The 19,134-nt window shown below is 48.5% G+C and overlaps 1 protein-coding gene across 3 annotated transcripts in view; it reads left to right on the forward strand.

The window, feature by feature from the left end:
• Positions 1-541: 541 nt before the first annotated feature.
• The window catches only part of KRBA1 (KRAB-A domain containing 1), a 50,561-nt gene continuing 31,968 nt past the window's right edge, over positions 542-19,134 (forward strand). The window contains exons 1-7 of one of the 3 annotated variants that reach the window (XM_060280458.1): positions 542-659; positions 13,468-13,621; positions 14,955-15,059; positions 16,337-16,426; positions 17,146-17,298; positions 17,942-18,085; positions 18,685-18,864. In XM_060280458.1, coding sequence (XP_060136441.1) covers positions 576-659; positions 13,468-13,621; positions 14,955-15,059; positions 16,337-16,426; positions 17,146-17,298; positions 17,942-18,085; positions 18,685-18,864 — 910 coding nt within the window. In that variant the 5' untranslated portion in view covers positions 542-575. Of the gene's footprint in view, positions 660-5,432; positions 6,528-13,467; positions 13,622-14,954; positions 15,060-16,336; positions 16,427-17,145; positions 17,299-17,941; positions 18,086-18,684; positions 18,865-19,134 lie in introns of those variants that run through there. The other 2 variants (XM_060280459.1, XM_060280460.1) reach the window with 2 other exon arrangements.

Consider the following 19,134-nt stretch of genomic DNA (forward strand, 5'->3'; position numbering starts at 1 on the left):
TGGGTTTTTTTATATTATATTTTGGAAATGTACATCCAGTTTTTTCCCTTTCCAAGTTTTTTGGGGACCCCTAAGCTATAGCTTGTTTGGTTTATACGTAAATCCTGCACTGACTTTGACTCTTGCATTGGGGAGGTTGGACTAGATGACCCCTGGGGATCCCTCCCGCTCTGCGCCTCCCTCCTCCTTCGGGGAGGCCCTTCCTGCCTGCGCATCCCGGGCTCTGGGCCAAGGCTTGGCGGCCGCCTGAACGACTGCCACTCACTCACCCACCCGTCCATCCATCCATCCACCCGGCCTCTCCCCCTCTATCCCCGGGAGGAGGCGGCGGCGCGGGGGCTGCCGGGATCCGTAGTCCCCTTGCCCTTAGGCTCCCGCGGCCGCGCGGGGTGCGCGGAACTACGTTTCCCAGCGTCGCCTGGCGGGCCGGGCTTGCGCCGGGCGTTTTGTTTGAAGCTCTCGCTGCGATGGAATGAACGCAGCGGCGACGAGCGGCGAGCGGGTGGCTGGGCAGGGGCTCTTCCGCGCAGACCCCGCGCAGCCTGCCTGCGCCCCCGCGGAGATCGGCGAGCAGGATGGAGCCCGGCGACGGAGCCGCGTCGCCGCCCGGGGATCCCCGCGGAGGAGCGCCGGCGGCGGAAGCGGAGGCTGCCCCCCAGGTATGGCTGCGTCGGGTTTTTTTATTTTTTATTTTGCAGTGCTGCATCCGTGCCGGAGGGGACGCATCTTCTGACCGCGGGGGTGGGAGACCCCTTTGCAGGCATGCAAGGCAATGCATGCGTGAAGACGTTGCATGGAGTGCCATGCAATGCAATTGCAACGCGGTGCCATGCATGCATGCATGCAACTTCCACCGGCGCTCCGGACTTGGGAGATGAGGGGTGTCCCCAATAGGGGGGCAGAGCGACCCGGGAGGGCGAAGGGGAGCCGCGGGAGGAGCAGCGCTGCTCCCCGAGCCGAGCCCTGGGGGAAACTTCGGCGTTGTTGCGCCGGCTTGGAAGCCGTAGACTGACGGGGATCCCTCACCTGCAGAGGGTCTCCCTTCCTTCCCTTGCAAAACCTCCGTCGCCTCTTCTGTATTTCGTGCATTGCTTTCTCCTTCCGAGGAGCTGCCGGGGATGCGCAACCCTGCGATGTGGGTCAGGCGAGTGGCCCAAGGGAGCACCCAGGGAGCGTTCTGGCCAAGTGGGGTAGGATTTGAACCCTGCTCCCTGCCAGGTCTTAGTCCTCATTAGCCCCCCACAACAGCACCGCAAGGCATATCCAGCTGGCAACAAGTGTTCGCCAGCTTTTCAGAGTCTTAGTTTTACCTGGGGATGCCCTCAGAGATTGAAGGTTTGACCTTCTGCATGCCAGGTAGAGATGCTTCACTACCGACCTGGAATCATAGAGTTGGAAGGGACCCCAAGGGTCATCCAGTCCAACCCCCTGTAATTCAGGAATCTTCTGCCCAACATGGGGCTCGAACCCATGACCTTGAGATTAAGAATCTCATGCTCTGCCAACTGAGCTATCCCTAATAGATAGCTCCTGATGTGTCCCCCCCCCCATGTTATCCTCACAAGAACCCTGGGAAGTAGGTTAGGCGGAGAGACAGCGGCCAGGTGAGCTTAACAGCTGAGTCGAGATTTGAACCCTGGGCTCCCAGTTCCCAGTCTGACACTCTAACCACTGTACTATACTGCCTCTTTGGTATAGGATGTCTCCAAAGGATTAAACCCCAGTTGGCACCGCAGTCAGTACATGTGGCATAATGGTAAGCATGTCAGACTGGGACCTGGGAGACCAGGGTTCGAATCCTGACTCCATGATGAAGTTCACTAGGTGAGCTTGGGCAGTCATTCCCTCTGTCTGTCAGCCTAACCTACCTCACAGGGTTGTTCTGGAGATTAACTGATGAGGGGAATAACTACCTCTTGAGGAGGAAAACGTGTCATATACCGTGTTTCCCCTTTTTAAAGTCACCGTCTTATATCTTTTTTCCTCAAAAAAACATACGGTGTCTTATTTTCAGGGGATGTCTTATTTTTTTATTTGATTTTTATTACCTTATGGCCTCCTTGGCCAGGCCAGGCGGAAGCGAGGCCGTTGGCTCAGGTGTTCTGCTCAGCGCTGCAGCAGCAGCCGGTTCTGGGTGGCAAGGTGGCAGGCTTCCTTGGCTGGGCCAGGCAGAGGCAAGGCCACTGGCTCGGGCGTTGCCACTGCAGCAACAGCCGGTTCCAGGCCCCGAGCTGGCAGGCCGCAGCCGGCATGCTGGGTCCCGCTGGCTGGCTGGCTGGCTGGCTGGGGCACTTGGCGGCCTTGCTCATGGCATGGAGGTATGTCTTATTTTCGGGGTATGTCTTGTTGTCGTTTATTCGTGTCCGACTCTTGGTGACCCCATGGACCTGAGCACACCAGGCACTCCTGTCTTGCACTGCCTCCCGCAGTTTGGTCAAACTCACGTTCGTAGCTTCGAGAACACTGTCCAACCATCTTGTCTTCTGACGTCCCCTTCTCCTAGTGCCCTCAATCTTTCCCAACATCAGGGTCTTTTCCAGGGAGTCTTCTCTTCTCATGAGGTGGCCAAAGTATTGGAGCCTCAGCTTCAGGATCTGTCCTTCCAGTGAGCACTCAGGGCTGATTTCCTTCAGAATGGAGAGGTCTGATCTTCTTGCAGTCCCCATGGGACTCTCAAGAGTCTCCTCCAGCACCATATGTCTTATATGTCGCAAATGCTTTAAAATCCTGCCATGGCTTATTTTATGACTGCGTCTTTAAAAAAAGGGGGAAACACAGTAAATGCAATGAACAAATTTAAATATATTAAAATATATGCAGCATATATATTAAAATATATGCTGTTCGTATGTGTGGATTCAGTACTGTACAACTAAGAAGAAAACGCCGAATCTCTTTAATAGGTACAGTCAAACTGTATAGGAGTGTTTGCTTCTTCTTCTTTTTTTAAAAAAATGACCCAAATTCTAGGCATGTAGGAATTTGCAAGTTTCCCAGTTGGATAGAATTAGTTGTTGGGAAGAATGCAGATTCTGACAAGGAGTTCTGTGTAATTCTGAAAGATGGCATAGGCTCTCTTCTCCACTGGTTGGGCTGTTTGTTTGTGCCCCTGAAGCGCTGGGGTACAGCCCTGGGCATTTTAAATACCATTTTTAAAAGTATTCTGATTCTGTAAGGGGCTGGTTCTTGTGATTCATGTGGAAGCTACTTGTTTTCAAAAGAGGTTCGAAACGCAACAACAGCGTTCAATGGGCTGTGTGAATGTTTGCTACAATTGCAGACCTCACCTCTGTGAAGAGGATGGCCCTACAACTGGGCAGGCAATAGTGCGCACGATGGAAGCCTGTGCTTGTGATAAAAAGTGTTTGCGTGTTCACTGTGGAAGCGCTTTGAGCCTCGGTTAAAACAACTTACTGGGGCTTCCAGACGATGTTTGCAGTCAGGAGTCCATCGCATATTGGGATCTTTAGGTTGTCTAGTCCAACCCCGTGTCGTGCAGCAATTGCAACCACAGTTTTCTTGGGGTTCGCCATGCATTTTCTTGGCAGGATGGCTGAGCTACGCCAAGGCCTGCTGTCAAAGCCTTGACCTGTTCTGGACTCCACCAAACGTAGCCTGGGAGCCAATTTCATCAGCAAACATGTGCAGTTACAGCACATGCCAGAGCGTGTCTGAGCATGTACAGAGAGTCTTTGCCTCATCGCAGCCATTGCCTGTGCACTTGAGTTTGCAGGAAACGCTTTCTCCCATCAAAGAAAACAGCTTCCAGAGAGATTTGACCCCTAGCCCCTCTTAGGTTAAAAAATAAGGCAGGTCACCTCTCGGTGACCTCCAGCCTTTCACCCCAGGGAGGGTTGATTCCTTTGTTGCCCGACTCTCCGCAGTTCCCATACATAAGTAGTTGGGTTCTGCAAAATATGTGTCTCCGATTGCAAGAATCCCACCAAGACAAAGATGTGATGATAAAATGGGCAAAAGATTTTGGGTATAATATTGAATATGATGCGTGGTTGAAATAATGGAATCAAACATTGAAATTTACTGCATGTACTGCCCTGAAAGAGAATATCTTGAAGATGATGTACAGATGGTATTTAACACCAGTAAAATTAGCCAAGATGTATAGGATGAGTAGTAAAACATGCTGGAAATGTAAAGAGAAGGATGGTGAATTTTATCATATGTGGTGGACATGCGAAAAAAGTAAAAGATTTTGGGAAATGACATATAATGAACTGAAAAAGATTTTAAAATATACCTTTCCCAAAAAACCGGAGGCTTTTTTATTGGGTCATATAGGACAAGAGATTGTAAAAGAAGATCAAGTATTATTTATGTATGCGACAACCACAGCAAGGACTTTGTTAGCCCAAAAATGGAAAACTCAGGAGTTACCTACGATCGAAGAGTGGCAGACAAAAATGATAGACTATGCGGAATTAGCAAGACTGACTAGCAGGATACGAAACCAGGGAGAGGCAAGGTTCCAAAAAGACTGGAGTAAATTTGTGGACTATATGGAGAGGAACTGTAGAAGTTTAAAAGACACTTGCAGGATTGAAATAAATCCTACGAAATGACTTTAAGTAGGAGGAGTAAAGGAACTGCGAGACAAGAGTTGATAAGAAAACCAGATGAGGGGAGGGACGGAAGTCAAAGCTCGGCAGAAAATCTGTGTGTGTGGTGTTTGTTGTGGAATGTTTTGTTTTGTTTAATGTGTTTATTTGAAAAATCTAATAAATTGCTTTTTTAAAAAAGAATCCCACCAAGACAGAGGCTAGTTTTCCCTAGTTGTTTTTGTGTGATGGACATTTGGCTTCTTTGCAAAACCTGAATTCTGGAGCTTTTCCAAGGTTGCTTTAAAATGGGCATTACAGATCCACAATTTCGCGGGAATTTCACAGGATGCTTTTGTGATCTGCCCCCGCAACTTATTACTCTTGTTAAAACAAATCGCTTGTTAAAAAGGGGGAGCGACAGATGGGGGAAACTTGGCTGTGGCGTGTTTGTGTACAAAAGGCTCAGCTTTTTGACTAACCAGGCTCAAGATTGCCAGCTGCCGGACTGATGCAAACTATTTATGCCCCACCTTGTAACTGTTCCTGATTTGCGAGAAACGGCTAGCAACAGATCTGCCCAGGTTTCTGTCGAGATCACCTGCGGCCTGTAGCGGATCTTTTCAGAGTTGGGAGTGGTTTGGAATGGTTAAATTACGGGACAGTGCGGTGCAGTGGTCAGAGTGTTGGACTAGGGCCTGGGAGAGCAGAGTTCGAATTCCCCACTCGGCCATGAAGCCATGGGCCAGTCACTCACTGTCAACCCAGCCTACCTCACAGGGTTGTTGTGAGGATAAAATGGGGAGGAAGAGGAACCCTGTGTGTCACCTTTGGGCTTTATGGAAGAAAGGTTGGGATATAGATGCAATAAATAAATGGCTGGTGCAACTGAATTCAAAACTCAATATAAGAGAAAGCACTTCTTCATGCAGGCAGCCTATGGAACTCCCTCCCACAGGATGCCGGGATGGCCACTAACTTGGACGGCTTTAAAAGAGGATTAGACAGATTCGTGGAGGAAGAGATGGCTATGGATGGCAACTAGCCAGGATGGCTCCACGGACAGAAGCAGTGATGTTCCTGGAAACCTGTTTCTGCAATCATAGAATCGTAGAGTTGGAAGAGACCACAAGGGCCATCCAGTCCAACCCCCTGCCGAGAAGGAAACACCATCAAAGCATTCTTGACATATGTCTGCCAAGCCTCTCCTTAAAGACCTCCAAAGAAGGAGACTCCACCACACTCCTTGGTAGCAAATTCCACTGCCGAACAGCTCTTACTGTCAGGAAGTTCTTCCTAATGTTTAGGTGGAATCTTCTTTCTTGTAAATCCCAGTGGGGAAATCCCAGTGGGGTAGAGATCTCTTGGGCTTAGATGTTTGCAGGGTTCTCTGTGGCCCCTATGAGAACAGGATGCTGGACTAGATGGGCTATTGACCAGATCCAGCCATTCTTGAATTGCTGCTGAATTATTGCAAAGAGGTGGACAGTTCACTCCGCTGCTAGACATTTCTCCTCTTCCTCACTTGTTGACCACCGCTGCCCCCAAAGAGCGGGGCTGGGCTTAGGGGCATATTTCTCCCCGGTTTTCTAAGATCCTCGGGGGAGAGAGAAAAGGCTGTCATCCTATGCCCCTTGCAACCAAAACACGCATTTCCTTGGCTGATCTTTCGCATGGTAGGTGTCACCCTTAGGTGACGAGGGCACCCTTGGCGGTTGTCACGTGCTGCTCCGGGAGCCGAGCCAAAGAGGTTCCTGGAATTAAGACCTCGGCAAAGTGACTCCTCGGAACTGAGAATGCTACCTGTGCTGTGCCAGGATGCGTCAGCTCTCAAATCAGCCGTGTGCCGTCCCCAGGGAGACGGGAAATGAGCTTGGCAAGGAGACGTCAGCAGGCATCACCCAGGGAAGCGATCGCTAGGCTATAGAGCAAACTCCCGGCTGCGTCTTGAGTGCTTGCAGAGGCTCCAAGGTAGAATTGGGGTATTATTCTTATTTTTGTAGAAGGGGGCACATGCAATGGTAAACAAGCAGCAGCTGTCTTAAGAAGCGCATGGCTATCGCGGTGCGTTGCCTGTCTCGCAGGCGGGTACTAAAACGATCGAGGGGATGGAGGGGGCTGTCCTAGGGAGGAAAGGTTTCAGCAACTGGGGCTTTTCTGTTTAGAGCAGGCACCCCCAAACTTCGGCCCTCCAGATGTTTTGGACTACAATTCCCGTCATCTCTGACCACTGGTCCTGTTAGCTAGGGATCATGGGAGTTGCAGGCCAAAACATCTGGAGGGCCGCAGTTTGGGGATGCCTGGTTTAGAGAAATGACGGGTAAGAGGCGACACGATAGAAATTTGTAGAATTCTGTATGGCAAAAGTGGAACAGCGAAAATCTTTCTCCCTCTCTCCTAACACTAGCCTGCATGGGCATCGGATGAATCTGAATACTGGAGGATTCAGGACATAAAATAAATAGTTAAACTGTGGAACTCCCTCCCACAGGAGGCAGGGGTGGCCACCAAGATGGATGGCTTAAAAAAAAGGATTAGACAAATTCATGGAGGCAGTGTTAGAAACTCAGGTATATAAGCCAGGGACCCAATGTCAGCTTGAATCTAGGTTGCAGTCACCACAACGGATTGTCTTGTTTGCCAGGGGGTTGGACTAAATGACCCTTGGGGTCCCTTCCAACACTACAATCGCAACTACACTGCTTGTCTCCAGCTTCCTCTTATAGCAGTTCACTTGTCCCAGTATACAAGAAGGAGAAACACACACAGAGGAAATGGAAACGGAATTATCTATGGAGTAAGGCGGAAGTTTTTAAACTGTGCTCGCCAGCCTGGCGCCCAGAAATCTCCACGTAGTTGCAATGGCACCTGCGCCAGTAGCAAAACGCGCCTGGCTAATTTCGAACACTGCATGGAAGAGAGGGCTGTCGAAGGCTCCTAGGCGATGCTTCTGAAAGCCAGTGGATAGAAACCCCAGGAGGGGAGAGCTGCTCATTTGCTCAAATCTTGCAGGTTTCCCATGTGTATCTGGACCCAAGAAAAGGATACTGGACTAGGTGGGCCATTGCCCTGACCCGGCAGGCTCTTCCTGTGTCTACCAAGCCGTGCCAGGATCTATGGACCCCTGTTAAAGGATCTAACATTGGGGTGAAGCTTTGCAGACCGTTTAAAAAGGATAACCCCGAGACAATTGGGGATACCATAACCAATTGTCATGATATAAATTAGATGAATTTGTTTCCCTCCTGGCCCCTCCAAATGCCGCTGTCTTTGCCACTCAAAGGATGGATGCTCTATGAAAGGGCTGACATTTCCAACAGGTGGTCTTTTACCTGGCAAAGCTCTGCCATTTCCTGCAGCCGATGCAGGTGGGCAGGAAGGGAGGGGGCGGTGAAACGTTCCCAACCATTGGCTTAATTCCTGGACTGCAGAGCATCTGGGCCAGCAATTGTTTCCTGCAGGGGAAGCTTCTGATTTTGACTGGCATCTTTAAGAACCTGTCAGGAGGGATGATGTGGGGATAGAACCGCCCGCGGAAGAATTGGCCTGCCAACGACTGCCTTCCGTCCTTGAGGACACATTTGTTATTTTGATTGATAACAGGTTGCCTTCTCTAATCACGCCAGGAAGGCAGAACCCGTCTGCTCGGATCTTGTCGCCTTGCCCCCTGGCTTTGGGGCTCTCGCTCAGGTGACATGATAGAAGTTCACAGGACGACAGTTCCTCTCGTGACTCGTGGACATCTCGCGAAGCCAAAGGCTGGGAGATTCAGGACAGGTGAAAGAAACTCCCACTCAGACATTGGTTAAATCCATACAGGAGCAGTGTTCGAAATTAGCCAGGAGCCAGGAACATTTTTCACCTGGCTATCGGTTATCAAAAAAACTAAGATCATGGTCACTGGTCCCATCACCTCCTGGCAAATAGAAGGGGAAGAAATGGAGGCAGTGAGAGATTTTACTTTCTTGGGCTCCTTGATCAGTGCAGATGGTGACAGCAGTCACAAAATTAAAAGATGCCTGCTTCTTGGGAGAAAAGCAATGACAAACCTAGACAGCATCTTAAAAAGCAGAGACATCACCTTGCCGACAAAGGTCCGTATAGTTCAAGCTATGGTTTTCCCAGTAGTGATGTATGGAAGTGAGAGCTGGACCATAAAGAAGGCTGATCGCCTTTTTAAGCATGCATCATTTCATGACACAGTCATTCAGTTTCACTAGCAAACCGGAGGTTAAACTAACCCCTTTCCAGCCCCGCAACAAACTGAAATGCTGCAGCCGACACACTAATGCAGAGGTTTTCAACCTTTTGGGGTCCATAGCTCCCTTGACCAAGTACAATCTTTCTGTGCCACCCTGTGGGGCTCAGGAGCCCAGTTATGCCACCCCTTGCCTGCAGAGGTGGCAGCCTCTCACCCCTTTTCAAACACCCTCCCTTGTGGAGGGTTCCCTCAGCCTCCTCTCCCCTCTCCTTGGGAGTCCTCTGGGCAGCCTCTGCTGCCACCCCTGGTCTCTGAGCTGCCCCCCTGAGAGGTGCCTCCTCACACTGCCCCACAGGGGCCTGGGAAGCACCCCCTAGCCAGTCCCAGAGGCACCATTTGCCTGGGGAGTTTGTAGCCAGGGCTGCTGCAACAAACAGCCACACGAGCCTTTGGGAGGCAGAGACGCGAGAGGGCATTAGAGGAGGGAGGGAAGGAAAGAGGGACAGAGCCCAGAGTTGCCCGCCGCACCCCTGACCATATTTCAAGGCACTCCAGGGTGCCCCGGCACACTGGCTGAAAACCACTGCACTGACGTGTCGTGTGACACACAGTTTGGAAAGCTCTGGGTTACTGTATTCTGCATTCTGTATCCTGATCTGCACGATCAAAATGAATTTCAGGAAGCAAAATGCTTTTTCTGTGCTGCCTGAGCAGGAACAGTGAACAAGGTTGTAGTTAATTATTGTCACTTGTTTTCACTTCCCCCACTGCCCTCCCCTGCTCACGGTTGTGAAGAATATCCCTACCTTATGAATGGTCCATGTCAGCCTTAAGAAAAAGGTTGGAATGGGCCAAAATAGATGTGGTCTGTTCATGGATCAAGTGGCTTTCCTTCTTTAAGTTCTCAAAGCTCTTAACCGAGCTCAAGGTTGTCCTCTGAACTAGCCAGATGTTTAACTAGTAACCAATCACAGTCAGTCCATCATTTGAGAAAGAAATTTCAGAGCTGCCTTGGAAGGGATACCCATAGGTCATCCAGCCCAACTCATTATTGCATCGAGATTTGATTCACGTTTTATTTCATTCAGTGCATATATTCCAATTATTAATATCTTCTAGCCCTGTGATGTTATCTGCATACCAGTCATTCTTCCTTGTTCATCCTTAAACAGTTGCTTTGGGTCATCTTTGAATAACGCTTGTAGTTTCATGGTGAATTTTGGATACAAAGGAGATGTAAAAGATTTGGATTATCATAAAAGATGCAGGAGGAAATGATGAATAATAGGAGCCACAATGGGGAGGACGGAAGTACAGGAGATTCTTTGGAACCTTGTTTTTATGTTGTATGTTTGTGATTGTAAAATTTTAATTTGAAAAACCAAATAAATAAGTTTTTTTAAAAAAAGAGAGAGGGAATTAAAAGAGAGAGAGAGAGAGAGATTTGATTCACGTGGCAAAACATTCTGGCCTCCTTTGCCTTGCCCTGCTGCTGTGGAACCAATTAAATGACACTCTCCCCAAGGTGGCAGTTATGGAACTGTGTGAGAATGGAATGCTCAGGTCGGCTTCATTCCCTGAAGCAAAGTGATGCAGGCATTGTCCTCCAGAATCTCCCTTCCTTACAGATCCTCTTGGGTGCTGCCTCTTGGTAATTTCTCCTCCCTCCCCAGGGCAGGGCCTTCTCTGTGGCGGCCCCTAAACTGTGTTACTCCCTCCCAAGAGAGATACACCTGGCACCTTCCTTGCACAGCTTCCAGAGGATACTTAAGACACACCTCTAGAACCCGGCTTCTGATCCCTGAGGTGCGTGTTTTTAGGACTCAGCTCGTTTATTGTGGTTGTAGGTTGTGTTATAAGAAAAAACTGCTCCTTTTTTCTTGTGGGGTACCCAAGAGCCCGTACAGAGTCCTTTATTAGGTTCTCTATCGGTAGGAGAAAAGCAATGACAAACCTAGACAGCATCTTAAAAAGCAGAGACATCTCCTTGCCGACAAAGGTCTGTATAGTTAAAGCTATGGTTTTCCCAGTAGTGATGTATGGAAGTGAGAGCTGGACCATAAAGAAGGCTGATTGCTGAAGAATGGATGCTTTTGAATTATGGTGCTGGAGGAGACTCTTGAGAGTCCCATGGACTGCAAGAAGATCAAACCTATCCATTCTGAAGGAAATCAGCCCTGAGTGCTCACTGGAAGGACAGATCGTGAAGCTGAGGCTCCAATACTTTGGTCACCTCAGGAGAAGAGAAGACTCCCTGGAAAAGACCCATAAGATTTTGGGAAAGATTGAGGGCACTAGGAGAAGGGGACGACAGAGGACAAGATGGTTGGACAGTGTTCTCGAAGCCACGAACATGAGTTTGACCAAACTGCGGGAGGCAGGGCAAGACAGGAGTGCCTGGCGTGCTATGGTCCATGGGGTCACGAAGAGTCGGACACGACTAAACAACAACAACAACAATAAATCGGTAGGAGAAAATAACAAAGGCAAACCAGAGAATATTGAGAAGCAAAGCAGCTAGACTTTGCACCTGATCTTTATTAAACTGTTGCAACAGGGTGCTCCCCCCACATGCAGGAGGCAGGGAGAGAACCCCAAACCATGTGCAAGCTCTTAAATAGACTTTTGAACTGCCCACCCTGGAGCCCAAGACCACCCCTCCATACATCATACGTACATCACAGAAGGGGTGGACTACAACAGAAATCTGAGTGCCTTGTTTTTATCCTTTCTGCCAGGTTACCTGCTTGGATTACCTGGGCATCCTGGCCACTCTTTTGTTATGATAACTACTCAATTCCTGACTCCAGGTCACAGGCTCACCCTTTTCATATCTTAACTGTGCCCTTGAGATGGGATTTGTGAGCAAAGAGACAATGGGGAGGCTCCCCATTTCCTTCGACCTTGCAGAGAAATATTTGAGGTCATTTGGGAGAGACAAAATGGTTCCAGGACTTTTTTCTGTGGGGCTTCAGACATGCAGTTTATACATTTATGCATGTGCTTGCTTGGTACATTTATGAACATTTATTTTTTATATATAAGACCTTAAAATTCTTATAACAGTTGTTTTAACACTGCGTTTTAATGCTGTATCCCAAACTGGGACCTTCGGATGAAGGGTGGCAACTAGGGAGGGAGGGGACTTGCAATAAGCCGCAGGCCAAAAAGCTCCACGATTACACAGGAGTAGCCATGCGGCGCCCAATTCAAGGAGGCGACACGGTAGAAATTGTAAGAAAGGGACATGTCGCTTTTTTTTCATAAAAGCAAAGGGTCTCGGAAAAAGTTGAATCTGAGTAGAAGGATTGCAAACTGTGAGGTAAATGCGAATCAGAATGCTTCTATTGCATGCATTGACTGATGTGCGAGATCATTCACATCAGGCTTTATCGCTTGAATAAATAAGAAACATGGACTGTGGGAAATGTGAACGTAGTAAAAAATCCACAAGGCGGCAGTTATTAGATTGTTCTAAGGCATAATGTTGCTATGGGGCAGGATGTTCCCTTGCCATAGATCAGGGGTCAGCAACCTAAGGCCCATGGGCCGGAAGCAGCCCACGGAGGCCATTTAACTGGCCGCCCCTGAGCTGCCCGCTTGGCAAGTCCCTGCACGCTGCGCTAAACTGGCACAGCGCGGCACAGGGACTCTCTTCTGCAGCTCCAAAAATTGCTTCTGCGCATGCCCAGACGCCAAAATAACTTCTTTGCAGGAACCATTTTCGGCGTCTGGGCATGCGCAGAAGCGATTTTCGGCATTGCGCTACACTGGTCCGGCCCATGGAAGATCTCCACAGGAGACTCCGGCAAAATGTAACTTTACTTCTTCCATGCGCTATAAGGCTGGTTGTAATACCAGATAGTTTTAAAAGGAAAGTTGAATCAGCAAGCATCAGCAGATAGAGAGCTTGCTGGCACTTATCAGTGGCTCAAAAATAAAGAATAGAGACATTTCTTTCCGGGTCTTTTCTTTTGCTTGGCTTAGCAAATAATTACACAGGGGTGCTCCCCGACCAATGGGGAATAGGGGAGGGATGTTCTTGTGCACAGGATATAAGTTTGTATCTGTACTAATCTGCGTGTGCCTACACTGGATGCTCAGATGTCTGGAATAGAGAAAATGGACAGAGATAAGTTTTTCGTGCTCTCTCTTAGCACTAGAACATGTGGGCAGCCGATGAAGCTGACTGTTGGAAGAGTCAGGACGGATAAAAGGACCTCCTTCTTCATTGTTAAACTGCGGAACTCCCTCCCATAGGAGGCAGTGATGGCCACCAAGCTAGATAGCTTTTGGATTAGATAAATTGATGGAGGAGAAGGGCTATTGATGGCTGCTAGCCATGATGGCCATGCCCTGCCCTGCCACCACAGTTGGAGGAAGCAATCCTGATTTTGGGTTTCCCACGATAGGAACTTGTCCTCACAGTGGCCAATCAGATGCCTAAGTTATTGGTGTAGAGACTCAAGAGTGGCTTGTGAGAGCCATGCGGTCTGAGCTTGGAGCAACCAGCTCGAACCACTTCCCAGGTTGAGGTGCTCTGGGAGACTGAGGAGGGAGCAAAGACCTGATTACCTGGTTCCTTCCCAGGTGAGGGGAAGTGGGTTTATTTGCTAAGCCTGGCAGGACACCTTACTCTATGGTTTTAACCCCTTCATGCATCCATTCAACTTACGCATCTTGGTTATATGAGGCTGCTTTATCCCACAGACCTCCACCCACGTTGATGCGCAGTGTCAGGAGGTGACCTTTGAGGATGTCGCCATCAGCTTTTCCCGCGAGGAGTGGTCCATGCTGGACGGGTGGCAGAAGGATCTGCACCAGGAAGTGATGCTGGAGAATTTCACGTTGCTTCTTTCCGTGGGTAAGGCCTTGTGCGCTGCCATCGCCCTTGCAGAAAGGGTCACCCTGCCCCCTTGTTTTGGGGTGGTCCCTGTATTCCGCAGGATACAGAGACAAGCAGAACCCCACCCCCCGGCCATCATACAATGGATTTGGGACCCATTGAGGCTGGTTTTGTGGGAGAGGTGCAGAGGGCCCAATCCAGCTGGACATTCTCTCTCTCTCTCTCTCTTTTTATTAAATTTTCTGTTTTACAATTTAAAATACTCATTTTTACAACCTTAATGACTTCCCTTCTTCTATTTCCATGGTTCATTATGCGTATCATAAATCCCTGCATATTTTACACAAATGATACCATTCAGCATTCCATTAGTACATCCATCGAAACTTATTTACACTGCTAAATTTATCTTAATGCTGCCAGTGTTTTCAGCTGTACACAGTTATTTCCCATTTAGTCAATAAACGTTCAGCTTAAGTTGCCATTCTTCTTTAGTTGGGACTTCACTCGTTTTCCATTTTTGGGCTAACAAAACACGGGCCGCAGTAGTGGCACATACAAATAACCTTTTTTGACACCTGGGAATTTCAGTCTGAATTACTGTATCCCCAACAGAAAAGACTCTGGTTTTTTTTAATAAAAAAAACTGTTAAACATTTTTTTCAATTCATTATAGATCATTTCTCAATGATCTTTTATCCTTTTACAAGTCCACCACGTAGGAAACCACATTCCCTCCACCTCTTTGCATCTCCAGCACTTATCTGATTCTGTCTTGTACATCTTTGCAAGCCTACTCGGAGTTAAATACCACCTGTAAATCATTTTCAGGTAGTTCTCCTTCAAAGAATAGCATGCTGTGAACTTCAAGTCACTTTTCCAGAGTTTTTCCCAGGTATCTGGCTGGACACTCTCCTGCATATGGGAGTGTTATCGTGAAAATTGGCAAACGACCCGAATCACTTTTATAGCAGGTTCGAAAGTCAAGCATTCTCAACTTAGTGCCATTCAGTCGGCGCCAGAGGCACCAACCACCACCTCAACCTGTTCTGAAGTCACTCCGCTGGTGATCTTGAAATAGGGTTCTGCACACTTTGTATAAAGTTCTTTTGCATTGCAATGTAGCCGAAACAAAATTCCATGCATGTTAGTACTTGGCCAATAAATTATTATTCTATTCTATTATTCTATTATTGCAACCCCCTGCAATGTCCCGTTGGTCAGAGAGCCCTCAGTGGACATACATTGTTCCTGGTCCCAGAAAACTTTATTGGCACTCTCAGGTATAACTTGGCTTTGAGCTCCCAGTTTCAAACTTAGCCCCCCCCCCCACTTTCTGCTTTGCAAACAGGCCGTTCCGTTCCTCTGGTGGAGTTGCCGTCCTTCATCAATCAGCCAGAAGGAAATATTGAGGACCAGAAACTTGGCGGGGCTGGTGGGGGAGACAGAACCAGCGGTAAGAAATCATTTTCTGTGGTGGATATCGGAACCCTTTAACAGTGCCAGGACATTGTCCTTCCACTATTTTTTGGCAAGGGATTAAAAACCTACGTCACTTAAAATAGCATTATTTCAACAAGCTATTCCAAGGTCCGTCTATAATGCCTCCTCGCAAGTAAGCCCCAGAGAGCAAAGGTCCGTTTCAGCCTCAAATAATGAAAAACCCCATAGTTTGCAGGTTAACATAAGAACATAGGAAGTGTCCTGCTGGAATCAGGCCCCTCTAATCCAGCATCCTGTTCTTACAGCAACCAGCCAGATCCCTGTGGGAAACCAGCAAGCAGGATTCGAACGCAGGAGCCCTCTCCCCTCCTGTGGTTTCCAGCCACTGGTATTCAAAGGCATTGTTCCTTCTGACTGTGGAGACAGAGCAGAGACATCCTGGTTAGCAGCCGCCAATAGCCCTCCCCTCCATGGATCTGTCCCGTCGTATTTTAAAACCATCCGTGTTGGTCATCGCTGCCTCCAGTGGCAGCGAGTTCCGTAGTCTAACTCTAATTCACTCCACCCTGGAGAGGGGATTTGTGGGTAGTTTCCCTTTCAAGAGCTTTTTCTCGGAACCAGCCCCTACCAGAGCCAGGTTCTTTGCCAAGCCGGGTGGCAGCCAGGGAGACTCGATTTACAAATATATCCCCTCATTATATGTTTCTTTTATTACTTAAAAAGCAAAAAAAGCAAATTGGTTCTAGGATTATTTTTAAAGCCTCCCCCCTCCCCCACACCTCCACCCGGTAGAAAGGACAGACGTACAGGTGAAACTTGGAAAATCAGAATATCGTCGAAAAGTGCATTTATTTCAGTAACGCAACTTAAAAGGTGAAACCAATCTATGAAGTAGATGCATGACATACAAAGCAAGATATGTCAAGCCTTTATTTGTTGTAATTGTAATTATTTGTCGTTAGGCGGGTCAATTATAAATGGAATGTAATTAATGAAACAATAACGATGTTTATTTTTGTTTATTTTGTATTACTGTAACTATTTGTTTTATTACTGTGGAATTTCCAAAAGAAAGCATTTGTAAAAAATAAAAGAAAAATAAAAAATAAGTTGCATTACTGAAATAAATGCACTTTTCGACGATATTCTAATTTTCCGAGTTTCACCTGTAGAGGGGCCTCCCAGATTGGCGCCACGGGAACTGCAATCCAAAACATTTGAAGCCCACCAGATTGAGGGAAGCTCCCTTAGGCTCTGTTTTCTTCTTTCGGGAACCGTTCCTTTTTTCAGAGGACGCATCCGAGCTGGAGGGACCCTGGGACCTGGAAGACCTGAATGAGGAGGGAGAGAGGTGTCTGACCCCAGCTAGCAACCGGGACGGTAAGAGTGGGAAGAGGGAGGGAGTGTTGGAATCACAGAAGCGTGGACTTGGGAAGGGTTCCCCCAGGGTCATCTAGTCCAACACCCTTGCAATGCAGGAATCGGTTTTTCCTCATGTTTAGTTGGGATTTCCTTTCTTGTAACTTGAAGCCACGAGTTCGAGTCCTACCCTTCATAGCAGGAGAAAACAAGCTTGCTCCATCTTCCGTGTGACAGCCCTTGAGATATTTGAAGATGGCTCTCATATCTCCTCTTTTCCAGGCTAAACATACCCAGCTCCTTCAACCGTTCCTCATAAGGCTCGGTTTCCATAATAATAATAACAATTAATTTATACCCCGCGCATCTGACTGGGGTTCCCCAGCCACTCTCGGCAGCTTGATCATCTTGGTTGACGCTCCAGCTTGTCAACATCCTTCTTAAACTGGGGTGCCCAGAACAGGTTACATTATCTTGATGGAGAAAGTGCTGTAGGCAGCTCGTGTGAGTGAGCCATGCTGCATGGGAAAATGATCCCTATCTCGGCCAGCTTGGTGGAAAATCCCCTTTTCACCCCCCAATAAATAGAGCTTGATTGTAAGGCAGCTCTCATTTTCAGATCCAGCATCAAAATTTGCTGCTAGCCGGTCACAGCTGTGTGTACGTGATCGAAGAGGACTGCATCTTCCCTGTCCGTGGAAATAAAAGGCGGAATTTTTTTCTCCCTGCTTCCCAAACAGGTGAGCACCCCAGCAGCCTCCACCTTTGCGCTCTCATGAAGCTGGTTGAGGAAATCCCAGAGTTTCTCTACGGACACACGAAGGCCGCCGGAGACCTCACCCCAGACGCCGTGGAAGCCGAGGTTCCTGCCAAGGAGGCGCCGACCAGCAGTGGTGAGTGAATTCACGGATTCCTAGAATGGTATAGCTGGAAGGGACCCCCAGGGGTCATCTAGCCCAACCCCCCGCAAGGCAGGAATCTCAGCTAAAGCATCCAGGACAGATGGCCATCCAGCCTCTGCTAAAACACCTCCAAGGAAGGAGAGTTCACCCCCTTCCCAGGGAGTCTGTTCCACCATCTAACTGACGGAAAGTTCTTCCTGGTGTTTGGTTGCAACTTTCTTGTAACTTGAAGCCATGGGTTCGAGTCCTACCCTCCAGAGCAGAGGACAACAAGCTTGCTCCCTCTTCCAGGGGACATCCTTTGAGATATTGGAAGATGGCTCTCGTATCTCCTCTTCTCCAGGCTAAACATGCCCAGCTCCTTCAACCGTTCCTCATCAGGCTCGGTTTCCAGACCCTTCATCAACTTGGTCGCCCTCTTCTGCACACCTTTCCAACTTGCCAACATCCTTCTTAAATTGTGGTGCCCAGAACTGGACACAGGACTCCCGGGGTGGTCTGACCAAGGCAGAATCGGACCCTGCGATCAGCTCTCCCTGTCATGTTCCAGGGAAGGATCCCCTCGTGATCCGCAAACCATCCAAGGGGGCCCTTGGGCAAGATCCTGATCCGTCTATTTGCTTTGTTCTTGCAGTTAAAAGAGAAGTTCCGCTGGAGAGCTTGCAACCTTTTGGCCGGCAGGGAGATATGGCGGAGCCCCTCACCCTGGGCGTGCCCAGCCATCCTGGCACACCGGCCAGTTCCACCGAGGGAGACGGGCAGGATTCCCAAACCCCAGGTAGGTATGAGCAGAAAGGGTCTTGTTACTACTTTGGTTAAATAAATTGTTTCAATTGTTGTTAAGGAAATGATTTTCCCCTCCTTCCAATAAAGTACAGCAGAAAAGTTGTCCAAATATAGTTAACTTATTAAACCTCACAATAATTTCATAATTATCTGTCTATGTATTTCTAATACTATAACCGAAGCAGTGATTTATTATATAACTGTAAAAACTCCTCTGAAAAATTATTATTCCAAGAATGAAACCTTCCCCTGGTTGTAAATAAAGATTATACCAGAAAGAATGAGTCTTTCTGTAAAAAAAGGAGATTTAAATCAAGTCTTACTGACTAGTGATTTAAATCGTAATTTAAATCGATTCGATTTAAATCAAACCCACCCTAGTTCGGGGAAGGAATCGAGGTATCTGTGGACGGCAGCTCCACCAGAGAGCAACCAAAGGATGGGTCCACCTGCTGTTATCGGGGGGCCTATGTCGCGAGGATACCTGTCTTAGGGCCCTAACACGGCCGGGGATCTAACATGTTTGTAGCGAGAGGGAAAACTGGCGCAAATCCGGAAACAAATCAGTGTTTGGTGTTCCTGTTGTTACAGCAGACACAACGGCAGGAGGGTCCCCCGCCCTTGATGTTGGTACAAATGATGGAGGGCGGGAGGGCGGGGCTGTGGGCGGGGCTACCGCTCCTCAAGCCACGCCCACCGACCCTCTGGACGGCCCTGCCGCAGGAGAGACGGAGCCAAACAGAGGAGGCCCCGGAGAACCCCTCCATGGAGGTATGAAGGAGAGAGGGAACCCTTCTGTTTTTTGCCACAGTCCAATTCAAAGAGGCAACGTGGCAGAAATGGATAAAGTGGCATGGAGAGAGGGGATAGAGATTTCTTTCCTTTTTCCTACCCTGTTCGTGATATCCCGTGAAGCTGAAGGTTGGAAGGCTCAGGAGAGATAAAACGAAGTCCTTCCCGTGGCACAGAGCTGAACTGTGGAACTCCCTGCCACAGGAGGCAGTGGTGGCCAGCGACTTGGATGGCTTTTAAAGAGGGTTA

This window comes from Zootoca vivipara, chromosome 12, assembly GCF_963506605.1.
Source record: "Zootoca vivipara chromosome 12, rZooViv1.1, whole genome shotgun sequence".
In the NCBI taxonomy this organism is placed as follows: Eukaryota; Metazoa; Chordata; class Lepidosauria; order Squamata; family Lacertidae; genus Zootoca; species Zootoca vivipara.